General features: G+C 40.6%; 1 protein-coding gene across 1 annotated transcript in view; it reads right to left on the reverse strand.

Annotated features, from left to right (window-relative positions):
• Positions 1 to 22,559, reverse strand: part of dcc (DCC netrin 1 receptor) — a gene marked incomplete at its 5' end in the record, with an annotated part of 197,397 nt that overhangs the window by 46,865 nt on the left and 127,973 nt on the right. Inside the window, 5 exons of the mRNA XM_080047014.1 lie at positions 4,980 to 5,012; positions 5,188 to 5,382; positions 6,614 to 6,721; positions 14,329 to 14,467; positions 16,579 to 16,817. Coding sequence (XP_079903140.1) covers positions 4,980 to 5,012; positions 5,188 to 5,382; positions 6,614 to 6,721; positions 14,329 to 14,467; positions 16,579 to 16,817 — 714 coding nt within the window. The remainder of the gene's footprint in view (positions 1 to 4,979; positions 5,013 to 5,187; positions 5,383 to 6,613; positions 6,722 to 14,328; positions 14,468 to 16,578; positions 16,818 to 22,559) is intronic.

A 22,559-nucleotide genomic window follows, 5' to 3' on the forward strand; every position in this document is an offset into this window, starting at 1 on the left:
AGTGCCAAGTGAATGATTAAGTACAATTTAAGCAGGTTCAATAAAACACAACTTAAATACACAGCTAAACTAAATACAGACTAAATACATAGAACGTTCATTTGGGTGTAGCTGCAATTTTGGGATTACTGAATTCATTTGCCTGCGCTCGCCTCCAGGGTCAGCCTTCTCTATCTCATTACACCTCATTTCTATTACAGGTTGCTAAGTAAAGCTGGCCAGGGTTAATTCATTAGCGGTAGTTCCCACAACAGGGTCATATAAATCCTGCCAATACCACGGAGATATAAACAGTATGTTGTAGTCCGCTTACAGAGGAGACAGAATCGATGTCCACATGTCAGATTTTTTTCAGTGATTCACATGGGTCTGGTGACTTGTCCATTGGTGAGTGTTTCCCTTCTCCATTGCACTACTTAGTATTTAGAATTTATCTTATGTAAATATTGCTTATCTTACACTTTATCACTCTCTATATTTTTTATTTTATTTTATCATTCTAACTGCACTGTGGGCCACAGATAAACGCCATTTTGATTCTGATGTATGTCTTGCATATATCAGAACTGACAATAAAAGATTTTGACTTGATTGAAAAACAACAAACCAATCAGAGATTTGTAGAGGGATTAAGAGTGGGGAGATAGAGTCTCGCAAATTTGCGTCTGCATAGTTCTCCTATACATCCATATTTTTAACATAATAGTTTTCTTTTTAATACTCCCAAACAAAAAATCTCAACTTCTAAATCACTTGCATCAACTGAACTTTCCATAATCATTCTTAGCACTATTCCGAAGGTTATTATCGAAGGATTTGTTCATATGTTGTTAATGATCTGTTTTATCATACTTTTTGTCATGCCAGAAATGCATTTTTAAGATCTGTAAAAAAATGGCTGTATCCGAAGTCTATTCGGTAAAAACTTTGGACACTAATATGTTGTAAAAAATTAATAAGGATTTTCACTCTGGCATCATCAAACATTTAGATTTTGTGTTTTTGAGGAGATGTTTATTCACAAATGAGTTAGATATCTCAGGATTTGCATAAATATTCAACATTTCTTTTTACAAAAAGGGGTAATACAACAAAATGTTTAGTTTTAATTTCAGTAATCAACTGAGTTTCATGATGCTATATATATATAAATGTCACCCTACTCACCTGCAGTCTCACCTTAAGGATGGGGACATTATCTTCCTTCATTGCTACCAAACCTACACATTCAGGAAAACTGAAATAACAACTCTTTCACCAACCTAAATCTGCAAGCTGCTTCTGTTTCCACTAAACACACTCTGTCAGTGGAAACAGCTATGCCACTTGATTGGTTGGGACATAACACCAAAAATAGCCCTGGCAACCATAAAGGTCACATCAATAGGTTGGGCTTCTACATGAATTACAGTTAGCAAACGCCATGTCACATTAGCTAACTTTGCTAGCGGGAACAAGAGCCAGACCAGGACAGAAACGTTAACCGCCTAAAAATTGGGCTTTGGAGTTGAGTTTTGTTGTGTGTGTTTTCCCAAAAATATGAATAACAGTTAAAGGTGAAGTAAGCAATTTATTTATGTTAATATAAGTGTTAAATCGCTCTTTAATCATACAGTGATCACTTATATAGTGTGCGCGTTTCTCTGATCTCTTAGTCACCCGCTGTGCATGTAATCGGCAAAAAACTTTTCTGGGATCCCACAACTGATATCCAATCAGAAGAGAGAACGCTACAAACAGGCACGTCTCACTGCCGGTGCACTCGCAGAGCGACAGATCAGTGAATGTTTATGCGCCTAATGGCAGAGCAGGTAAAAATCCTTTCCCATGTCTGTTTTGATGGCTTTTATCATGTTTTATCGCACTATGCCTGTCCTTCTTTAGCGCGTCAGTTGTGCTTGTAAGGGAAGCTGTGTTTGATTCCTCTTTATTCACCATTTGCCTACTTGTTTTATTCATAGTATTACAACTTTAATAGGTTTTGAGTCCCTTGTACAGGAGCTGTCTCTATCTGTTTTCGAACACAATGCTACACTTACATTTGTTTGTACAAATGTAAGTGTATTGTCTATCTATCCGATTCTTATTTAGATCAAAGTATACTTAAAACAAAAAACACACGCTTTTGGCAGCTTTTTAAAAAGTTATAGTTTTCCCCTAGTTTCCCACCCAGCAGGGGAGCCAGTATGTAGGAACTTTTAAAGGAGAATGTAGAAGCAGATCATAATAGAATCTGCCAGAGCAAGAGACTGGAAACTGATGAGAGAGACTTATTTTACAAGCCTCTGCTATGAGGAAACTGCATTATAAAGATCTTCCACATCTCAAATGAATTTTTTCAATGCAGACGCGATAACATCATTCTCCCACTTTTAAGATGTCAAAAGTTTAATTTTTTATTCGTCTCCCAGCATGCAGCAGAGAAGAGAGCAGTTTAATTAAAGCTGCTTTTTAAAAATCTTAAATTGAACAAAAAATACACTCACTCACTCACTCACTCACTCACTCACTCACTCACTCACTCACTCACTCACTCACTCACTCACTCACTCACTCACTCACTAAGGATTACACACACACACACACACACACACACACACACACACACACACACACACACACACACGCACACATTGATTATCTTTCTTGTCAGTCTGTCTTTGTGTTTGTGCATTAAACAGTGTGTATGTGTGTGTGTGTGTGTGTGTGTGTGTGTGTGTTTACAGTGTAGGGGCCACAGTAACGGGCATGGACATCAATCTTCCCTCCTCCCCTGACGACACTTCTGATTTATACAGAGAGGGAGTGCAGTGTGTACATGTGTGCATACAACACACACACACACACACACACACACACACACACACACACACACACACACACACACCGCACACAACATCTGTCATTGACAAACAGCACCATTTAACACCGTGACACTGGAGCTGAGTCTCTCCGCTTCAGTGTCCAAAATGCTTGAATCGCTTGGCTGCACTCACTGTAAGTCCAGATGCATCGGAAAATTCCCAGAATGCATTTGTAGAAAGCAGTGAGCACCTTGTGGTACAAAGAGGTTTTAAGTGCCATATCCAACCTGTACACTGGTACATACGGAGCTGTAAAGCTGGTCTAACCTCTGAATCAGCAACGTGTATGCCCCAGTTCATTGAACATGGCTATGATTACTCTATGTTAAAATGACTTGGTCCGATCCTGTTCATTTTTGAACCAGCTAACTACATTCTTTGTAGTGATCAAGAAATGTCCTGATTGATTTAATAATCATGGATGAAGTAATTGTAGAGAAATAAAAGTGTGATGAGCCCTGACATTATTGGTTTAGGGCAGATTTTGGGATTTTCCCTTATGACAAGCTAACATGGCACAGTAGACAGTATTTTCTATTGCACAATTTGCATAATTTTAAGTCAAGGAACCAAGTCCTAAATTTAACATCTGGGTGGTAGGATGGCCCTAGAGGAAAAAGGGGCCGACCAGTAACCATGAGGTCTCTGGTTGGATCCCCGGCACCTGACAGGAGGGTGTTAGTAGTAAAAGTAGTGGTGGCTGCTATTACATCTAGGGTGCCCCTCTCTGCCATTGTGTCCTTGGGCAAGACACGTATCCCCAAACTACTCCGGGGGCGCTGTACTATGGCTGACCCTGCGCTATGACACCCCTTCCGAAGTGTTGTTACTTGATAGGGGATATGAGAAAAATGTATTTCAATGTGCCTCATGTAAATTGACAAATTTAAGAGACATAACAATCTAGGGGTTGGCAGTCAGTCCACCCTTTGGCACTTTTGTCCTGGCCTTAACAATTATTGTATGAATGTGTACGTCTTGTATAAAAGATGTGTCTTAATGATTTTGGTGAGCACCTGAGGGTTTTCCTCTAGCGGCAACATTAAGTTTAAGTGAGAAGTCAATAACCATCAGATGGTCTGATTCAATCTGTTCCCAGACATTCATGTTGCCCATTAACAAGAGTCTGTTTGAATTAGTGTGAGAAACCACACCAAAGCTCATTTAAATAAATGCTCATTAAAGAGGGTCCGTCATGTCCTCTGAGCCGCTTTGAGATTTCATAAGTTTAGTCGAGCAAATTTGAGAAAGTTTGAGAGCATTCATTAGCATCTCCTCTGCTAATGAATAGAACAGAGCAGTAATTATGTTTGACGAACTTAAATATGCTAAACAGATATTTCCCGTCTCCTCTCATATGTACGTCTGCATTCATAATTACCAAAGCATCTTCTCCCTCTCTTCACTCTCCTTTCATTTCTCTCTCTCTCTTCCCAGAAGAATTTTTTTTTTTTCTGTCGCGCAATTATTTTGATGTTAATGTGTTTCTCAAGGCTGACATTGCATCCCTCTTTTCCTCTCCTCTCCATCCTTCTCCCTAACCTTTTCACAACGTAAAACTTAATATACTCAGATCCCAAATAAAGGCAGCTAAATTCATTAAGGCAAAAGAATACTGAAATGGGCAGCTCCTGTTATTCGCAACTAGAGTAGATCGGCTTGCGTGTTTTTTTGGAAGGCGGGAATTCCACTTTTCACATGTTTTTAACCGTTGAGATCAGACCTAAAGTGTTTTACCTTCTATCCTCCTTTCATCCATTTCCTCTCATTTTCCATCCCTCCCTCCTGTATTCCTTCATTTCAATTTTGTTTTCAGTTGACAGTAGTTGAGAAATCCGATAAAGTGGGAGAATAGGTAAATTTTCATTCTTAAACTATCCCTCTGCTACATTTGTATGTGGTTTTCAATTATTTTCAAATTATTGAAGATGATTTGAGGGTGATTTAAAATATCGGGAAAAGATTTTAATATTATTTGGTGAATGATAATTTGATTTGAATGATCTGAAGAAAAATACATTATAAAGGGAATTGGAAAAGACACGCATACACACACACACACACACACACACACACACACACACACACACACACACACACACAAAGAAAGCTTACCTTGATCATTGGCCATCTTGTCTGGATGTTCCACTGAAAAAAAAATATATATAAATATACAAACATATACAATATAAAACAAAGGAATACATTAACAGATGTCTGGATCCTCGGTCACACACACACACACCTACACCCACACACACATGCACCCCCCCCCCCCCCCACACACACACACACACACACACACGCACACTCTTACACAGACCTTTGGCCGTCCTGAAGTGGATGGGCTCGGACAGTGGGCCCACTCCTTTGGCGTTCTTTGCCTGAATCCTGAAGTAGTAAACGGTGTCTAGGTTTAGATCCACAACCTGATGGGTGAGCCGGTCTCCACTGATGCTCTCCATCACCCAGTCGTCTATGGGCATGTTCTTATCCAGTGTGTAGTACAGGATGTAACCTATAGGGCAAGAACAAAGTTCAATATGGTTTATTTGTCTTATGCACAACAATAACAGCAGCAGTCATTGACAATGACATTCTTGAGTCTCAGGCTCCTCTCAACAATGCAATATATAGAAGAAAATGTATAATAGGAACACACACGTGAAGGGAGCCACACCAGAGACACAAAAAGTAGTGCAGGGACACATCACAGATAAAAAAGTGTTGAGATATCTCTCTATCCACGCATGTTGAATTTAGGACCCAAAACACCTTTTATTTCCATTGTAATATTCAGACCAAAGAGAGCACAAAGACCAATGTTTGAACATGTTCCTACAAAGCCTTACAGGAGAAGAAGTAGGCTAGAAGTAGACACAACTTTTAAGGAAAGGGAATTAGACGAATAAAAATAAGTACAAAACGTATAACATCTCAAAATATCTGACGTTTGTGTGTGTGTGAGAGAGAGAGAGAGTGTTTTCCCTGCAGGGAGCGTTTGATTCGCTCTCCAGGGCGCCGTGGGAGCAACAGAGCTCGTTAAAACAGACGGGTTTACAGTCGGGTCGATCGCCAAAAGGAAGAGAGAGAGAACAATGGAAGAACGTGTGTGTGTGTGTGTGTGTGGATACACAGTGCATTGGTATTTTATATTGTAAGATAATGATAACAACAATATTTAAAGACGAAATCATTAAACGTGAGGAATATAGGAGTAGTTAACGTTATCAAGCAGTGAAAGGGAAAGTCCCTTGCTAACCCCTCCCTTTGGGGGAATTTCCAGTAATTATGACTTAAGATGGCATCGTCGACCACTGCCTCAAGTCTTTTTACAATATCAAGTGATGAGGTGAAGATGTATTCAGTTATTTATTCTAAAGTACTTCTTCTTGGTCTTCCAACAGGTGCATTTCCCCAGGACGCCCACTATAAAAACGCATAAGGCCGTTAAGTTAGTCCATTCTGTGCTGCTGTAGAAAGACGGCGGTGCAACATGGCGGCGCACCCCGCTCCTATGTAGATATACAAGGCTCCTTCTAAGGAAATTTAAAAATGTATTTTTAATTTTGTAGCGATTATATCTTAATCACAATATACCTTGGAATATTATATTCCATTGTCTGTTCTGAAACACGTCAATACCTTCTAGTTGCTGCACCTTTAATATATGACTTTAGAAAAAGTAATCAGCAGGTTAATTGAAAAACAAGGTAGACAGGTGGAGCTGTGTTCTTGCGAATGCTCACCTGTGATGCGCCCGTTGGCCTCCATGGGCGGTTGCCAGCTGATTAAGATGGCACGAGGTCGTCCCTCACGACTGATCACAGTCAAATCTTTGGGGGCGGAGCCAGGAGCTGTCAATCATGGAGGGACAGTAGGTAGAGGAAAATGTGAAACAAATCAGGGAACACGCTGTTAGAAGGAGATATTGGTGCAATTAGAATTAAAGAACACATATTATAATTTTCAGGTTCAACGTTGTAATTTTGGGTTTCTACAGTCAACTGTTTTCATGGTGTAGTGTCCAATAAACCCTTTGTATTTCTCACAGTGCAATGGCTGAATCTCCTCTGAATCGCCTCTGTCTAAAATGCTTCGTTCTATGGACTGTCTCTTAGAGTCCAAGCCGAGTTTGCTCCAAGCCCCAACCATAGCGAGTTCTACCAGCATCCAATGAGGAAGTGACAAAAAATGTAGTTCACCGAGCGGCCACTAAGAGGTGGTACCAAAACAGAGCAATTTCTCATTGACTACGGTGTTAAATAGGCCGTTTTCACAGAATTATTAAAACTATTCACGGCCTGGTCCAAAAACACATTATAGTCTCTATGTTTAGGTCATATCTACATGGCAACACTGAATTTGGTGAATTTTTTTGGATTACGCTAGTTTTTAAACTATTGGAGGTTAAAATGTATGAGTAGTTAGGGGCACGGCGTCTTGATTGAAAGCTAGCCGCCCTGCTGGCCCTCACTTCACCTCGTAGGTATACGTCAGCTAGATGGGCGTATCTCCCTCCCCCCAATGTCATATCAATACCATTTTTCGGTACGAGGAAATGAGGCGGAGTAAAAATCTGACAAGATGGCGATGCGCATAGGCCAGGACGATTGGATGTAGTTGGAATAACTGAGGTCAGCCCGGATGCTACATCCACTTTATATACTACCTATGCTTTGCTCTAATTGCCCGGAATCGAACTGCCAGTTCGATCAGGGTTATCTGGTGGTGTGGCTTATCACAGGTGGAGGTTTTGCTAGGTTAGGTAGGTTCTCCCCTTATGATGTCATAAGGGTAAATAAATCTGACAAGGGTTTTTGGATACATGTTTTCATCAAGTTAGAGGTGGATAAAAAGAGAGAGGGTTGTTTTCTTTCTCATACTTTGGAAGTCTCTGTGTTGAAAAACGATAAAAAAGGTAAATTTTGCACAATAGGTGAGCTTTAATTAACAATGGACAATGGGACGTTCATTAGGTACGTAAATCAACAGATGATTGGCTGGAATGATTATATATTTTGGCAACACTTTACAATTGACCCTTAATTATTGTTAAGTGTTACCCTGCTTTGTTCATACTTGAGAGAAGTGTACAGAAGGTTATGTCCGTCACTTTCATAAACTGGCATGTTCACTCGACCTGCCAACCTGGACTGGGACACTTTATTCTCCTGTAACCATGGAAACTTAGTGGTGGCCTATCAGAGGCTTAGCAGTGTGATAACTGCTTGTGTTTCCAGAGTAAATAATATGCTAGGTGAACTACAGTAGTTTAATGATAGGACTGACGTCAAAGCCTGCAGCACAGCAGAGGCTAATGAAAGCACTGGTTCAATGTGACAGAGCACGCTGGAGGAAATAACTATTTCCAGCAGAGCCAGTTAGTGACCATGACAGCCTGTACTTGTCATACACACGGGAAGAGACCTCACTGTGTCACCTTGTTTGTTTTTCAGTACAAACATACTACGGACAAGACACGTGAGGAATTATTCTATGATTTTGACAAAAAGTGATTATACAGATAGTGATTTTAATAGCAAGCATTCTCTAGAATCACAGACTCCACCTTGAAAAGGCCCTGAACACACAGATGGTCAAGTATTCTGACTGATTATCCACATCATAGGTGGGCGGGAATATGTCGGTAACAACAGGTAGGCCCCTTCTTTAACTCTTCAGATTCAGAGCTATTTGTTAGAGCAAAGCAGCCATCAACTGGATTTGTCTCACAGGTACAATTTGCACCGTTTTCTCACGAGTGTCTTTATGGAAAACGGTGTGGCACTTTGTGGATTTGTGTCATTTTCAACTGCAATTGGGGATTATGGCAATGTGTTTGCATTGTTCTGTGTTCACTGTTTAGCACAGCGCACAAAGGCTGCCAAAAAGGAAGAAAAGAGCTACAATTTTCCTTTACAAATCTATTTCAAATATATGTTTTCCGCAGCAGGACTGTGTCAAACAGCGCCCGGATATTTCTATATCTAACAGGTTAACTTGTTTATTTTGCATCCAAGCACGTCCAGCTTCCTAAAAACCCATGTTTTTCAGATTTGCAGATATGGATGGTAGAAGCAGCGATTACTTTACAGTATAGACAATGATGAGCTTATTACGAGCAGTTCTCATTCATGTCACTGTCAAGATACGGTAGACTGATCAGGTTTGAAATTGGGGCAAAACCATCAAAAGTGGTGGAAAAGAGTCAAGACCAAGCCCCAACCACAGCGATATCCATAGACATAATAAAGGATAGACGCCGCGTTGGGCGTTGAGCGCGAGAAATGCGGGCGCCATCTTGGACCGGTCAAAACTGATGAAAACAAATGTCCCCACTCGGTGATAGTAAACTTGTTGTCATTGGTTGTGTCTGTCTTTCACAAATTAAGGCTGCACCACATTGCCAAACTCGCCTCGCTTGAATTACAGAAATGGAGCACAAGAAAGAAGCTCTGTAAAACAGTCCTCTTTCAGGGGTTTTAGCTAATCAGAGATCAGAATCAAAATCCTTTTATTTCTCTCCGGAGTAAAATGCGATTGTAAGGATGGTTAACTTTATTTTATGCATTTGAGTATTATTGTTTGCTGTTGTTGTTTGATTTTCCCTTAATTTAATACTTTTGATTGCTGTGGTTTTGTATTGAATGTGTTTTTAAATGTACCGCGCTGCAAGGCACGCATTGATTTCCTGTCTGTGTCTGAGGAACCAACTCGAGACTAGACTGAACTTGGTATTCCCCCCCCCCCAGTATAGAACATTGGACAACCAAGAAGACTTTGCTTTTAAATAATCCCGTCCTCTTTTAAGAGGCAATCGCCTAACAAGCTTGTGTTTTAAATTAGAGAAATAAAACATATTTTTACATGAACACTCATGTTGTCCTTCTCTTTTAATGAGATATTATATACACTGGTTTTTATTTATATTTAATGCCTTCATGGGAAACATCCACCCTTCATATGTACCATGCTCGACTACTCCTCCTAAATTTCCCCGAGCTAACTCCAGTTTAGGAATAACTGCCTTTTCATGTGTTAGTAGTGCCCCTAATTCATGGAACGCTCTGCAGAGCAATTTAAAAATGACTGCTCTTCCTACTCTTGGTTTATTTGAATCTATGATTTCTGAATTTTACACATCTGACTGTAACTGTTTTAGATGAATTCATTGTTCATTTAGTATTTTATTTTTGCTCTTTTTTTGTATTTTGTATAGGCCTACTTTATTTAAATTAATATATTTTATCCTATTTTATTTCTGTTCTCTGTTTATGTTATCCCTGTGATTGTCTTTATTGTGTATGCTCGTCACTGTAAATTAATAAATATATTTATATATAGCCTAATAGCCTATTGTTAACTTGTTAAAATAGCTGACTTTACTGCCCCTATCTGTTTCTGCTTCTCTATCATATTTAGTCTATAGTGTGTGATTTGCAAAATACCTATCATAGCCTACATCACATATCATAAAGGTGACCAGACGTCCCCATTGTTGGTTGCCTGTCCCTGGCTAAACAGAAACAACTACCTGTTCCCGTTTTGTTGACACCTCATTAGGTTTTTCAATCAGATTGCTAGTCAAACTGGAAATGTCTCCGTTTTCCCCCTTTTCGGGGGGATGTTCCTCGTTTTGATCTCGGACGTCTGGTTACTTATATCATATCAGAATCTTCTATGACTGTTAAGCCCACTATGAATATTAAAACACGTCGAAACTTGTGCCGTGTATCTTAGCTACATGTATGATCTTTGCAGCAAAGAAAACCGTGTGAAAATCAGTTTGGTATTTAATGAGATATGATTAATTATATGTGCTGACAGTTCATTGCACCTGCCAAACAGACTTCACTGAGTGGAACGTTTGACCGGTTCAAGATGGCTGCCCCACGGCTCGTCAGCGCCAATAGGCAGTAGCGGCCAACGCGGCGTCTATCCTTTATTATGTCTATGGCGATATCTACCAGCATCCAATGAGGAAGTGAAAAACATTGCAGTACCTTCCGGTGGCCACTAGGGGGGTGGTACCAAAAGTGAGCAATTTTTTGTTGACTCACTTGTTAAACAGGCCGTTTTCACAGTCTTATTAAACCTATTTACGGGCTGGTCCACAAAACCATTCTAGTCTGTATGTTAAGGTCATATCTCCATGACAACACTGAAGGGGGTGATTTTTTTTCTAGCAGGCTAGTTTTTATTCTTTTGGAGGTTAAAATGTATGAATAATTAGGGGCACGATCTCTTGAATGACAGCTATCTGCCCGTTGTCCCTCACTTCGCCTGGGAGGTATACGTCAGCTAGATGGGCGTTGCTCCCTCCCCCCGACGTCACATCAATGCCCTTTTTCGGCTAGAGGAGTAAAAATCTCACAAGATGGCGACGAGCCTAAGCAAGGAGAATTGGATGAACATCCATTGTATACTATCTATGGTCAAGACGTGAGGATTCAGTTGCCAAGTCATTATGAATGCATAAACTCAAAGCACTGACTGCATGAGAAGCTACTTTCTGCACACAAGATAATATTTGATAAGCTATTCACTTTGTATCACATTGGCTGCTATTTCTAAAGGTTGAGACACCCTTGTGCATCAGACAAAAAAGGAGAGGCACTTGAATGTGTATTGGAAAGTGGCCATGGATGGATCTGAGTGCAGGAGGCCTTGCTACAAGTGAGCGCATGAAGAGGGTTTTATGAAATGCAAAATTTTTCGCCTCGGGTGTTTGGATGAAATCAGCGGCTTTAATTAAATGTTCAATTACCCTTTAAAAGGCCAGGGTGAATTAAAGCATGGGCATTTATGTTCTACGTAATCATGTTCAATTACACTGAAAGAGGGCCCCTTTGATCTATACACCAACACAATAGCTTGTTGAAAAGGCCGACAATTTAAAAAAATTAAGTATGCTTCAACAAGATCATATTATATTTTTCAAATATATTATTATCATCATCAACGGACTAATAATGCTACTTCACCAATTGATGATTTCCAATAATATTAAAGCCTCTGTTAATGGTAGCCTGGTTCTACCAGACCATCGTACTTAATTTAATTTGTACAGAAGGTCTGCTCAATTGACAAACGTTCACTCACTTGGAGGAGGGTGTCTGTTGAAGTTTAAAATGATTGGATCTGCCCAGTGCCACTCTGGATCTGTCAACCAATCGCATATCGTTTGGTCGTGACGTATGTCATGCGCCGGGAGCAGCCGGAAACCAACAAAACTCAGCATAGCTTGTTTTTTGCTCCGGTTTTAATTTATCAATATTCGGCATTGTTGCCACACTAGACTGAATAGCTTCTCCTGTATCCTTATCCATTGTCTTCCTCTGACTACAACTGAAACTGGCGCAAGAGTCAACCTCAACGTCATCGTTCTCAGCCACTCCCTCGGTTCACTGATTGGACCGCCAAAAATCTGGCTGAGCAGGAACCCATGAATATACCGCAGCCCCAGACTGACTACTGAAGTGAAACTAAAATTGAGCCGAAGTATGTAGGTGGGCGGTGCCAGGTTATGTTAAAGGTGCTCCGGAGAACTTTCAGTTTGTGATAATTCTGGACCAAAGCGTTAGTGTTTTTACTACAGCTGCTGTTGTTCCTGGGGTAAGCGTACCATGAGAAAAGCATTAAGTAAAACTATATAAAATTGCATTCTATGTGTTCACAGTGACCTTGACCTTTGACCCCCAGAATCTAATCACTTCATCCTTCAGTTGGAGTGGACTATAGTACAAAGTTTGAAGAACATCCCCCAAAGCGTTCTGGAGATATTGCGCTCTCAAGAATGGACCCGGACGGGACGGACGGACAGCATTAAAACATAATGCCTCCATCATAATGCCTCCTCAATCATTAAAATATTTCTGCGACCGCAGTGGTCAAGATCGAGTTCCAAAATGTGTGAATTATTTAATGAACAATAAAGTTTCCAAAACATCCACCACAAATGAGTGATCAGGATAGTACCACATAGAACCACGCCTGGTTCGGAGCAAGGAAAATATAGTGTTATAGCAGTAAGACAGATCTAGTGTTATAGCAGTAAGACAGGTCATTGTGTTATAGCAGTGAGACAGGTCGTAGTGTTGTGTTGTGTGTGCTTTCATGACAAGTCTGGACAAGTTGCAAAGTTAATTTGAGAGGGTGGGGCTTGGTGAATACTTCCTCAATTCATAAAGTATCATTTTCGGGAGATACTACCATACCATACCATTTCTGTATTTATATTTGATGGACTTAAAAGAATAATTTTTGTATTGTCTTTATTAAGGGGCATTTCTGTACTTTGGTTCCTGTTCTGTGCACGTGCCTGACCGGAATCATTAGGAGATGGACAACAAATTCAGTCCATTAACTGTGGACAGATTGAATAGCTGATACCACTATCTCTAAGACTGGAAGAGGAACAAAAACCAACATGCCTCTCAGCTGGTTGCTTTAGACTCAGTGGGCGATGATTTTCTAACAGTAAAGCAGACTTATGACGAGCTTTAAAGGTTGCTTTTTTCAATCTTGTTGTGGTAAAAATTTGTTCTGCGTTTGTGTGTGTCCAGAGCCAGTAGATCACTGCAAGGACCAAGGGGAGATAGGGTTGGCTCCGTCCGTCTGTTGCTCTGAATGTCAAAGTTTTCCAGCCAGCCCGGGGCAGCCAACACAGGGTAGTGCAGGTCAGGTTTAATTGCGTGACAAATAAGACACACATGATTGTAAACATCCTGAAACTGATACCTTGACATTTTGATTTCAATCTGCAGTTTGGGTTTTATTGTGGCAGAACCCACGGCTTTGGTGCATTGTTAAAGGTGCACTGTGTAGTTTTAGAGGAGGGGGGTTTGTTTATATTTGCTATGCCTGCAGTTTGTCTTCAAAACATATTTACTCTACACGTAAAAAAGACTAAATACTCAATTATTTTGAGGCGCCTGACAGTACAACGACAATCGTGAAACAGTTACTTTTCAGGAAGCTTTCTGACTTTCGAACAGTGTTCAAGGGATCCAATTTTTCTGTGAGGAAATTTTATTTATTCAGTTATGAGATTATGTATAAGCCATCTTTAATTTATCTGACACACCCAGAGTTACATAGTGCACCTTTAAGGGTTATTTCAGTTAAGGTAAAGTCAAATACCCTTCACAAGCAACAATGTTAAGGTAAACACATTGCCCTTACACATCCTCTATCTATGTGTTCCTATTTTCTGACATGTTGATAGCAGTCAAGTTTATCACAACTAAAAAAGAAAAAAAACATCTGAGAACCCCACCAAATACTGAAAATCTGAAACTCTATACAATCAAGGAAGTACAATCCTAAAGTTTGACATTCAAAACGTAACTTTAAGGACCACTGCTGTCAATGCTTTTTTAATCAGTGGCTTACTAATCAGCTGTTTGGTCATGGTGTGTGTGTGTTATTGCATGCATGTGTGTGTGTATGTCCATCTTACCTGCTTCATACGTGGTGGAGTGGGCCGTCATACTCCATGTGCTGGACTTGCGACCCTTGGTGACCATGACAGCAAACTCGTACATGGTGTTTGGTTTGAGGCCTGTGACGGTGTGGCTGAGTGCTGTAGTGTCTGCAGACTGGACAAACAGAAGGATGAATGCATTCAGTTCACACATTTAAAAATAAAACAAGAAAAGCACAATTGTTTTTTAATTCATTCAAAAATAAGAGAAAAAATAAGCATTTTACAACATACAGCTCCTGAAAAAATTAAGAGACCAGTCTGGACTTTTCTTTAATATTCATCTCTACAAAACTTAATGAAAATGCTCTTAATGACAATATTTATGGGGGGAATTTGGTAGAAATGTTGTCAGTAGTTTGTAAAATAAAACCAAAATGTTCATTCTACTCAAACATATGCCTATAAATAGTAAAATGAGAGACACTAAACATTTAGAGTGGTCTCTTAATTTTTGCTGTATATTGGAGAAACCAGAATTGATATGCCTGAAAAGGAGTAGTGATCCTACCCCGTTCTCCACAGCTCAATAATTAATGTTAATTCACTTCACTTTGTTATGTTATAAATACAATCTATATAGCTACTATATAGTAGGGGTGGGAATCTCTTGGCACCTCACGATTCGATTCGGATTCAGTGGTCAACGATTCGATTCAAAATCGATTATCATTGCATCCCGATGCAATTTTTTTTTATGTACATACCCAAGTGTGATTTTCAAAAATATACTATAAATCTGAGTTTGCTACTCAGTTTGCTAATCACTTCCTACTTTTGTGATGATCATTAAATACAATCAACAGATGAATTGCCTTCTCTAATATTGTATTAGAGAAAAAGCTTTTCTTGTCACAAATATGACTTTCTATGAACAGTGCAATAATCAATGCAGATTGCATTTCAGCACAATATGGAAGTATGTAAAAACTAAACCGATTCAGTTTAATTTCTTTCTACTCTTGTAAATCATGTTTCTATAGGATTTCTATTCTATTATTTTCTATGTCATTTCAACACATTGTGCAAAAAGTATGGCTTGGAATTTAGCTCTCATACAAAAACGTAAACAGTAACAAAGCCAGTGCAGGTCATATGGGTTTGCTGCTCTCAGCCCTTTTGTTGCCACTTTTAACAACTCACACTTGTGTAGTGTGCATGCACAGTGGCGCAGGGAATACTAGTATTAGATACTAGTAAAAAAAAATATAGGCCTACATTTTTTTTTAAATACATTTATTATAAATAAATTATTACATTTTCTGAATCGATTCGGAATCGTTCGAGAGAGAATCGCGATGCATCGGAGAATCGATCATTTTTCCCACCCCTACTATATAGGTGTTCATAGAATAGAACCAAGGCTGAGGTTGTTTGTATCTTTTGTGGAGACATTCTATCCTTGTGTTTGGTCTTGAAATGAAAATACAAATACATTTATACAGCTAATGGGGGTTTGCTAACATTCACTCAAAGTTGAAGTCTTATCGATAGAAATAACCTTTGAAAGTACAGAGTCTGAAAGAGAGAAAATAGAAAGAAAGAAACGCGTTCTCCCTGCAGCTGAGAGGTGCAAGGTAAGCAGACTGTCTGCCCTTGTGATTTAATACTGTCCAGGTGTTTTCAGGCAGCGTTTAGGTTACTGTCAAAAGTTTTTCTGGAGTTCAGAATTTGACTGGAAGTGAATCAATAGGTGAACAGGGAGAACATGTCAAGATTGGCGAAGGATTTTACTTTGCTTAAAGACAGATCAGAATGGGCAAAGGTTGCTCATCCAGTGTAGCTTAGCTCTTGACGACCAGTGTTTGAGCTCAGCTAACATAGATTAGGGGGCGGCTGTGGCAAAGCGGCTAGGGCGGTCCGCCACTGGAGTGCAGGATCGGTGGTTCGATCCCCCGCCTCCCCGCCACATGTCGAAGTGTCCTAAGACATTGAACCCCAAATTGCTCCCGATAGTTAGCTTGCACTCTGTGTGGTAGCTCCTGCTATGTGTGTGTGATTGGGTGAGTGTGTACAAAACAATGTAACGCGCTTTGAGTCTGTGAAAAACCAGGGAAAAGCACTATATAAGTGGAGTCCATTTACCATAGATGAGCAACCTTTCCCCATTAAATATGCACAAACATTCAAAGGAGCGGTTTCTGTTTGCCTTTATCTTGAGCCTGAGAGTGAGACAAAAACTATTCCTTTAGCATCATGGACAGACTGTTTTGTGTTGTGCTTTACCTTGTACTTCCCGCTGGTGGAGTAGCTGGTCTTCCACTTGACGGAGTAGTAGCGCACCTCGGAGGCCTTCTGGTTCTTGGTCATGGAGTTGTCGGCCCAGGAGACACGCACCGAGTCCGAGGACAGAGCCACGGCTTGCACCCCGACAGGAGGGATCATGGGAGTGCTGGTGTCTGGCATGGGAGTGGGGTATTTATCAAAGAGGTGGAAGAGGTCGTCCTCTGAGGGGTCAATGGGGTCTGAGGTGGGTGTGGGTGGGTTAACAGTAACCAGGGTGTTTGTGCATAATCAATGAAATCATACAGTGCAATGCATGTGTTGGAATGAATATGTATCATTATGTATGGAGAAAAAAGGCATATCATCACAATAATAAAGCGTTTGTGAGATGTAAATATACAAAAAAAAATCGAAAAACGTAATGTACATACAATGACATGCACGTTTGGAAGGGACATGCAGCAGGCAGAGGGGAAGCAGGAAAGAGGAGTGGATTGATGAGTGAAAACAAGAGAGAGAAAAGATAAGAGAAAAAGACAAAGAGTAAGAAGATAGGGTTACTCTAAACAGGAAGCCTCAGATCCACAAAGGGGCGGGGCTTAGGGGAGAGAACACCTGTAGTTTCCCCCTGTCCTTTTATTAAGGTGAGACATGGCAGGATTATTTTAAGATGATACGTAACAATACATCAATGACTGGTATCCATAACAATTATGGATTTAATAAATACATATGGTGCCTTTGCACATCTAAGCAGGACAAAGAATAACTTGTATGCAAGAATGAAACCCATAACTGCGTTTCACATGTAAAAATAACAATAATATGTGTTTTACATCTCAGATTTATCCTATAAATTCTGAATTCATCCCCTCGGGGTGTCTCACATTTATCCAATGCACATGAGACTTTGAGATACAAGCTTTCCTCTGAGACGCTGTCGTTTACCAAACACCGTATCACTTCACACAATGTGTTGGCGTTCATATGGTTTCTGACATGTAGCACCTGAACACCTCACAGAATGGAGCAATGTGATGTCTGAACCAGGAAGTTAAGACGGAAGTTAAATGGTTAAGAAGCACCTGAAGGCACCAGAACATGAAAGAGATGCGGTAACACTTTACAACAAGGGTATTAACTGTTATTTAATGTTAAGTTAATGCTAATAATGGTTAGTTAATGCTTATTAAGCATTTACTAAGTCTAACGGTTAGTTCATGCTTTTTTAATCATGTTAATTAAGCACTGAGTAAGCATGAACTAAAGGTTAATTAGTGTACCCTTATTGTAAAGTGTTATCAGAGATGCTAACGGAGGCTAACAGAGACTAACAGATCTGGAATAAGCAGAGATGAACACAGTGAACTACTTAACAAAACACAATAGTCACTCTTCTGATTTCAGATCTGTGGCCTCTCCTGATAGTCAAACACACAGGACAGAGATGTTCTAAAATGAAGAAAAAAAAATAGGCTACTGCAAAGGTTCCCTGTAAAGTCAGTGTCATGAATCTCATCTGAATTTTTTAGGTTGTTACAAGCAAAATGTCTGCAGCAGAATCTCTGTTAGGTTTGTTAATGACTTTTATACCGGTGAAAAAAGCTAAAAAAAAATAAAAGACCAAAGAGGCCCCAACAAAGAACAAAAAGGTATTAATTGATTTATTTATTTAAAGAATATAAACAAAAAGGGAAATTACAATACAACAGAATATAAACTTATAACATGAAATAAAATGTCATTCTATAAATACTATATCAATAAATAAAGGCGTCTTGTGGACAAATCAAGAATAGTAAAAGAAAAATTTCTAAAAATCATGTCTGCTTATTTGTAGATAACAAGCAGACATGAGACCAGAGGGAGCCGTTTCCTGATTCTAACGCACATCGTTAGCTCATTTTCTCTATCTCTTACTCTCTTTTACTCTCTCTCTCTCTCTCTCTCTCTCTCTCTCTCTCTCTCTCTCTCTCTCTCTCTCTCTCTCTCTCTCTCTCACACACACACACACACACACTGCACAACCTCCTCAGGCTCATCCACGCTTAACTCCACCTGCACTATCAGAGGTGTAGAAAGGCCACAGTGAGCTACAGGTACAAATGGGATCTCTGTCGGTTTCCACATTGGATAAGAGTCTACTCTTAACCTGGCACACTGGCCTGGCCTGTAGAGAAAGAGACAGACACTGGTCAATCCATGTGGTTATCAACACATACCTCAGCACCGGCATAGCTTCCCCCATAAAGCCTGTATCTGGGCTGCGACTGTTTGCGGCAAGTTGGAGGCTGCATTTGCGAGGGAGTCTCTAAACTCTTGAAACGCGGGGGTCTCAATTTCCTCGCATGAGTCTCAGAGCTTGAATTTTGAACATGTTCAAAAAATGTGTGCGACAAATCTACTCTCAAAATAGTCTCAGAGAGTCGCAGGTGTGTCGCACGCGTCGCAAACCCTTCTCAATTTAGTCTCCGCAAGTCAGAAAGTGCGAGAAATGTGAGACAACTTTTGCAAGATATGAAACTAAATTGTGACTGATTTGAGACACAAATTAGACTGACATTTGGTTCGTGACATAGACATAAATGCGAGTTCCTGGCAAGTTTTGGCCAGGACATTTCGCAAACGTGTCGTAAGTACCAACTCAATGAGACTGCAAGTGAAATTTGTCACTAATTCGCATATTTTCTCGCAATTTTGTGTCTCCAACTTGTCGCAAACAGTCGCAGCCCAGTGAGATAGGGGCTTTAAGGCCAACAGCCTGGTCAGACCTCAAGGCCTGGGACACACATCCTGCGTCTACCCAGGGCAGCCGCTCCCTATACGCAGGGTACGCAGAGTGCGTAGGGCACCAAGTTCCTGGGGGGCGCCCAAAAAAAAAAAAATTATATATATATTTTTTTTTTTTTATGAAAAAGGAAAAATATATGATCCGGGGGCCCCCCAACATTGAGGTTTTTTAAAAAACTTCATGATGATCATTACATTACAAAAAATATATAAATTAGTTATGAACAGGCCCATTGTTGTTTTGTCTTAATTGTGCAACCTATCCAGGGGTGGATTACTGCACAGGCATATACCAGGCACAGGCCAGGGGCCCAAGGGCTCAGGGGGGCCCTTAGCCAGAGATACTGATAGTAACTTTTCATGTTGCATAGTCAAAGAGCTCTGTCACTGATGTCAATAACAGGGTCAATAACAGGGTCCAAAAAGGAATAGCCTAAATATAAGTATACTCATCAGAATGTAACAAGATAGAAATCATCATGGGCCCCTCAACTAGTAGGGAAGAAATACAAAGGCAAGTTAAAAACAACAGCATTACTAGCTCTGTGTAAGGGGCTCCATGAGGGGCCTTGAAGGCCCCCTCACACATACACAAATAAGCTTTCTATGTGTGAATTCTAAATTGTTCATAAAAAGTAGCTATCCACCCTTTATATGTTGAAATGGGCCCCTCCATCATAGAACATGGATCTGCAGACCAATCTACTGTTTTTACAGTTGCAGAGTAAGGAGTGCTGCCTGTTTAAGAAAAATCTGAAAAATAATGTTCCTTCTGCATCTCAGGAGTTGATATAGCCTCTAAAATTTCCTCTCAAAGTGCACCAGATTGATGCATTTTACTTTAAAAAGGTAAAAAAAAATCCGGGGGGGCATGCCCCCGAATCCCCAATAGGGTCCCTCCAACAATATCCCAAAATCCTATGGGAAACACTGACTTCCTTAATATGTTTTTGCCATTAATTGTATGTATCTGTATGGAAATATCAGTCAGCACCACTGCCAATTTAAGCTTAGGGCACCCAAAAGCTTAGCAGCGGCCCTGCGTCTACCTCTGGAGCGCGTCTGCATCTGTTACTGCTGCCTCTCTCTCTCGCTGTCTAAAAATAAGCTGCCATGTTTTTTCTTCTCCAATATAACATCACTAATTCCATAATTGAAACCGCTTGAAAATACCACACACCAATCCTCCTCTTTGCTTCCAGTGGTTCAAGTGAAGGCATGTGCCACCATCACTCCTGGGGGAAGATGAAGGGAAGGATCCCTTCTGTTGTGACAGCGGTGTAAAACGAGACCACAGAGAGAATCAACACTGACATCTAATGTGCTGCTATACCGCTGCTGAAGAGAGATGTACAGCTAGAGGGGCCAGGGCAGACAGACAGAGAGACGGATGAGAGAGAGAGAGAGGGAGAGAGAGAGAGAGAGGGAGAGAGAGAGAGAGATGAAAGGTGTTGGGAGATACTAGACTGAGCTGTGCAGCAGGCAGGCAAGTGTCGTTGGTTGAAACTGGTCATCCAACTTCAAAATAAAGCTCCAGTCAAGACAGAATACTGATGAGGTAGGAGGACCCCTCCCTCCCTCCATCCCTCCCACCTCCTCATCTATTTCCACTGCACCGTGGCTCAACCCTTTTCTCTTTCAACCTTATTCCCTCTCTTTCTACATTCTTCCTGCTTCTGCTGACACTGTAAAGAAAAAGTGATAACATATCTACTAAATAACATCGAGGCAACAGATTACAATATAATTCAATATAACTATGCTTGATGTCAAGTACATATGACTTACAGAAGATGTTTTAAAGCTATAGTGTGTAATTTATGTTGCCCCCATGAGGAATTTTTTAGTAATTACAACATCACTGTTATCGGCGTATCTACGTGAGGCAAGCTTTTTGGTGATGGCACATGGATTTTATGCCGTCTTCTTGTACGTCCAGGTTGTTTTTTTCTAAGTAGTTTAGTGGGCGCTTCATGGGATATTTCTGAGCTCCTGCGCCAGTGTTGTGGGGGGGGGGGGGGGGGGGGGGGGGGGGAGTTATAAACGCTGCCATACTGAGAAATACAGAGATCGTTTTGTGGAGCTGACTGGCTTAATCAACGTTGTGCCAACACATTTGGAAATGACTTCAATGTAACGGACATTCATTAATATGAAAAAGTTACGCACTATAGCTTAGCTTTAACATCTACACCACACCAGAATATTTTTTTTTACAGTGTATACTTTTCATCCTCATTTTTCCGCACTCCCTCTTTCCTCTCTCTCTCTCTCATCCTTCCTATCTTCCATCCTACCTTTCATAATCCTCCCAACTCACTGTCTTCATCCCCATCCTCCTTTTTCTTCCTATAACTTCCATCCATCCATCAATCCCTCCATCATCTCTTCTCTATTTCCTTCACTGCGCTTTCCATTAGCCTTTTTTCCAATCCCTTTGCTTATTCATCACACCTTGGTCTATGCCTGGCTTACCCCCTTCCTCCCCCCGCCCCCCCCCCACATACACGTCCCCTTCTCCCTGCAGTCCTCCGCTTTTTGATTAAATGGCGGTTGTTAGCGGCTTTCGGTTGGCTGGCGGATGAGTGCTGTCTCTCCGCAGTGCGATGTGAGGACGAGGCAGTATATTAACGAGGATACCTCTGTTAACGAGACAGCTTTTAAAAGCTCTCGTAAAACTCTCTCTCTCTCTCTAGCAGCCACGCCACCATAGAAGTGACAAGAGAATTCAGCATTCAGCTCGTCCCAGGGCCCTGACAAGAAAGAATATTGTGTGTGTGTGTGTGTGTGTGTGTGTGTGTGTGTGTGTGTGTGTCACTGTTGATGACCTTGTCAGAACAGTAATAGGTTTAGCTTCAGTCTCAGCCCCTCAGGGTCTCCGTTTATCAACTCCTGACTGTCACACAACAACTTCCACTTTGGACTGTGTATCTCTATAGAACCCCGGTGTGTATGTATTTTCAACTGAACTCCTGTTTAATTCACTATGCGCCTATATATCTTAAAGGTCACATATTATGCTAATTGTCAGGTTCAACATTCTAGTTTGGGTTTTCACTAGAAACTGTTTTCATGGTGTAGTGTCTGAAAAAATAAGCTTTATATTTCTCACAGTGCCATTGCTGAATCTCCTCTTTTCAGCCTCTGTCTGACATGCTTAGCCTGTCTCCTTAAGCCCCTTAAGTCTGCTA

The sequence above is a fragment of the Ammodytes marinus genome (genome assembly GCF_949987685.1).
Source record: "Ammodytes marinus genome assembly, chromosome: 18".
Lineage (NCBI taxonomy): Eukaryota > Metazoa > Chordata > Actinopteri > Uranoscopiformes > Ammodytidae > Ammodytes > Ammodytes marinus.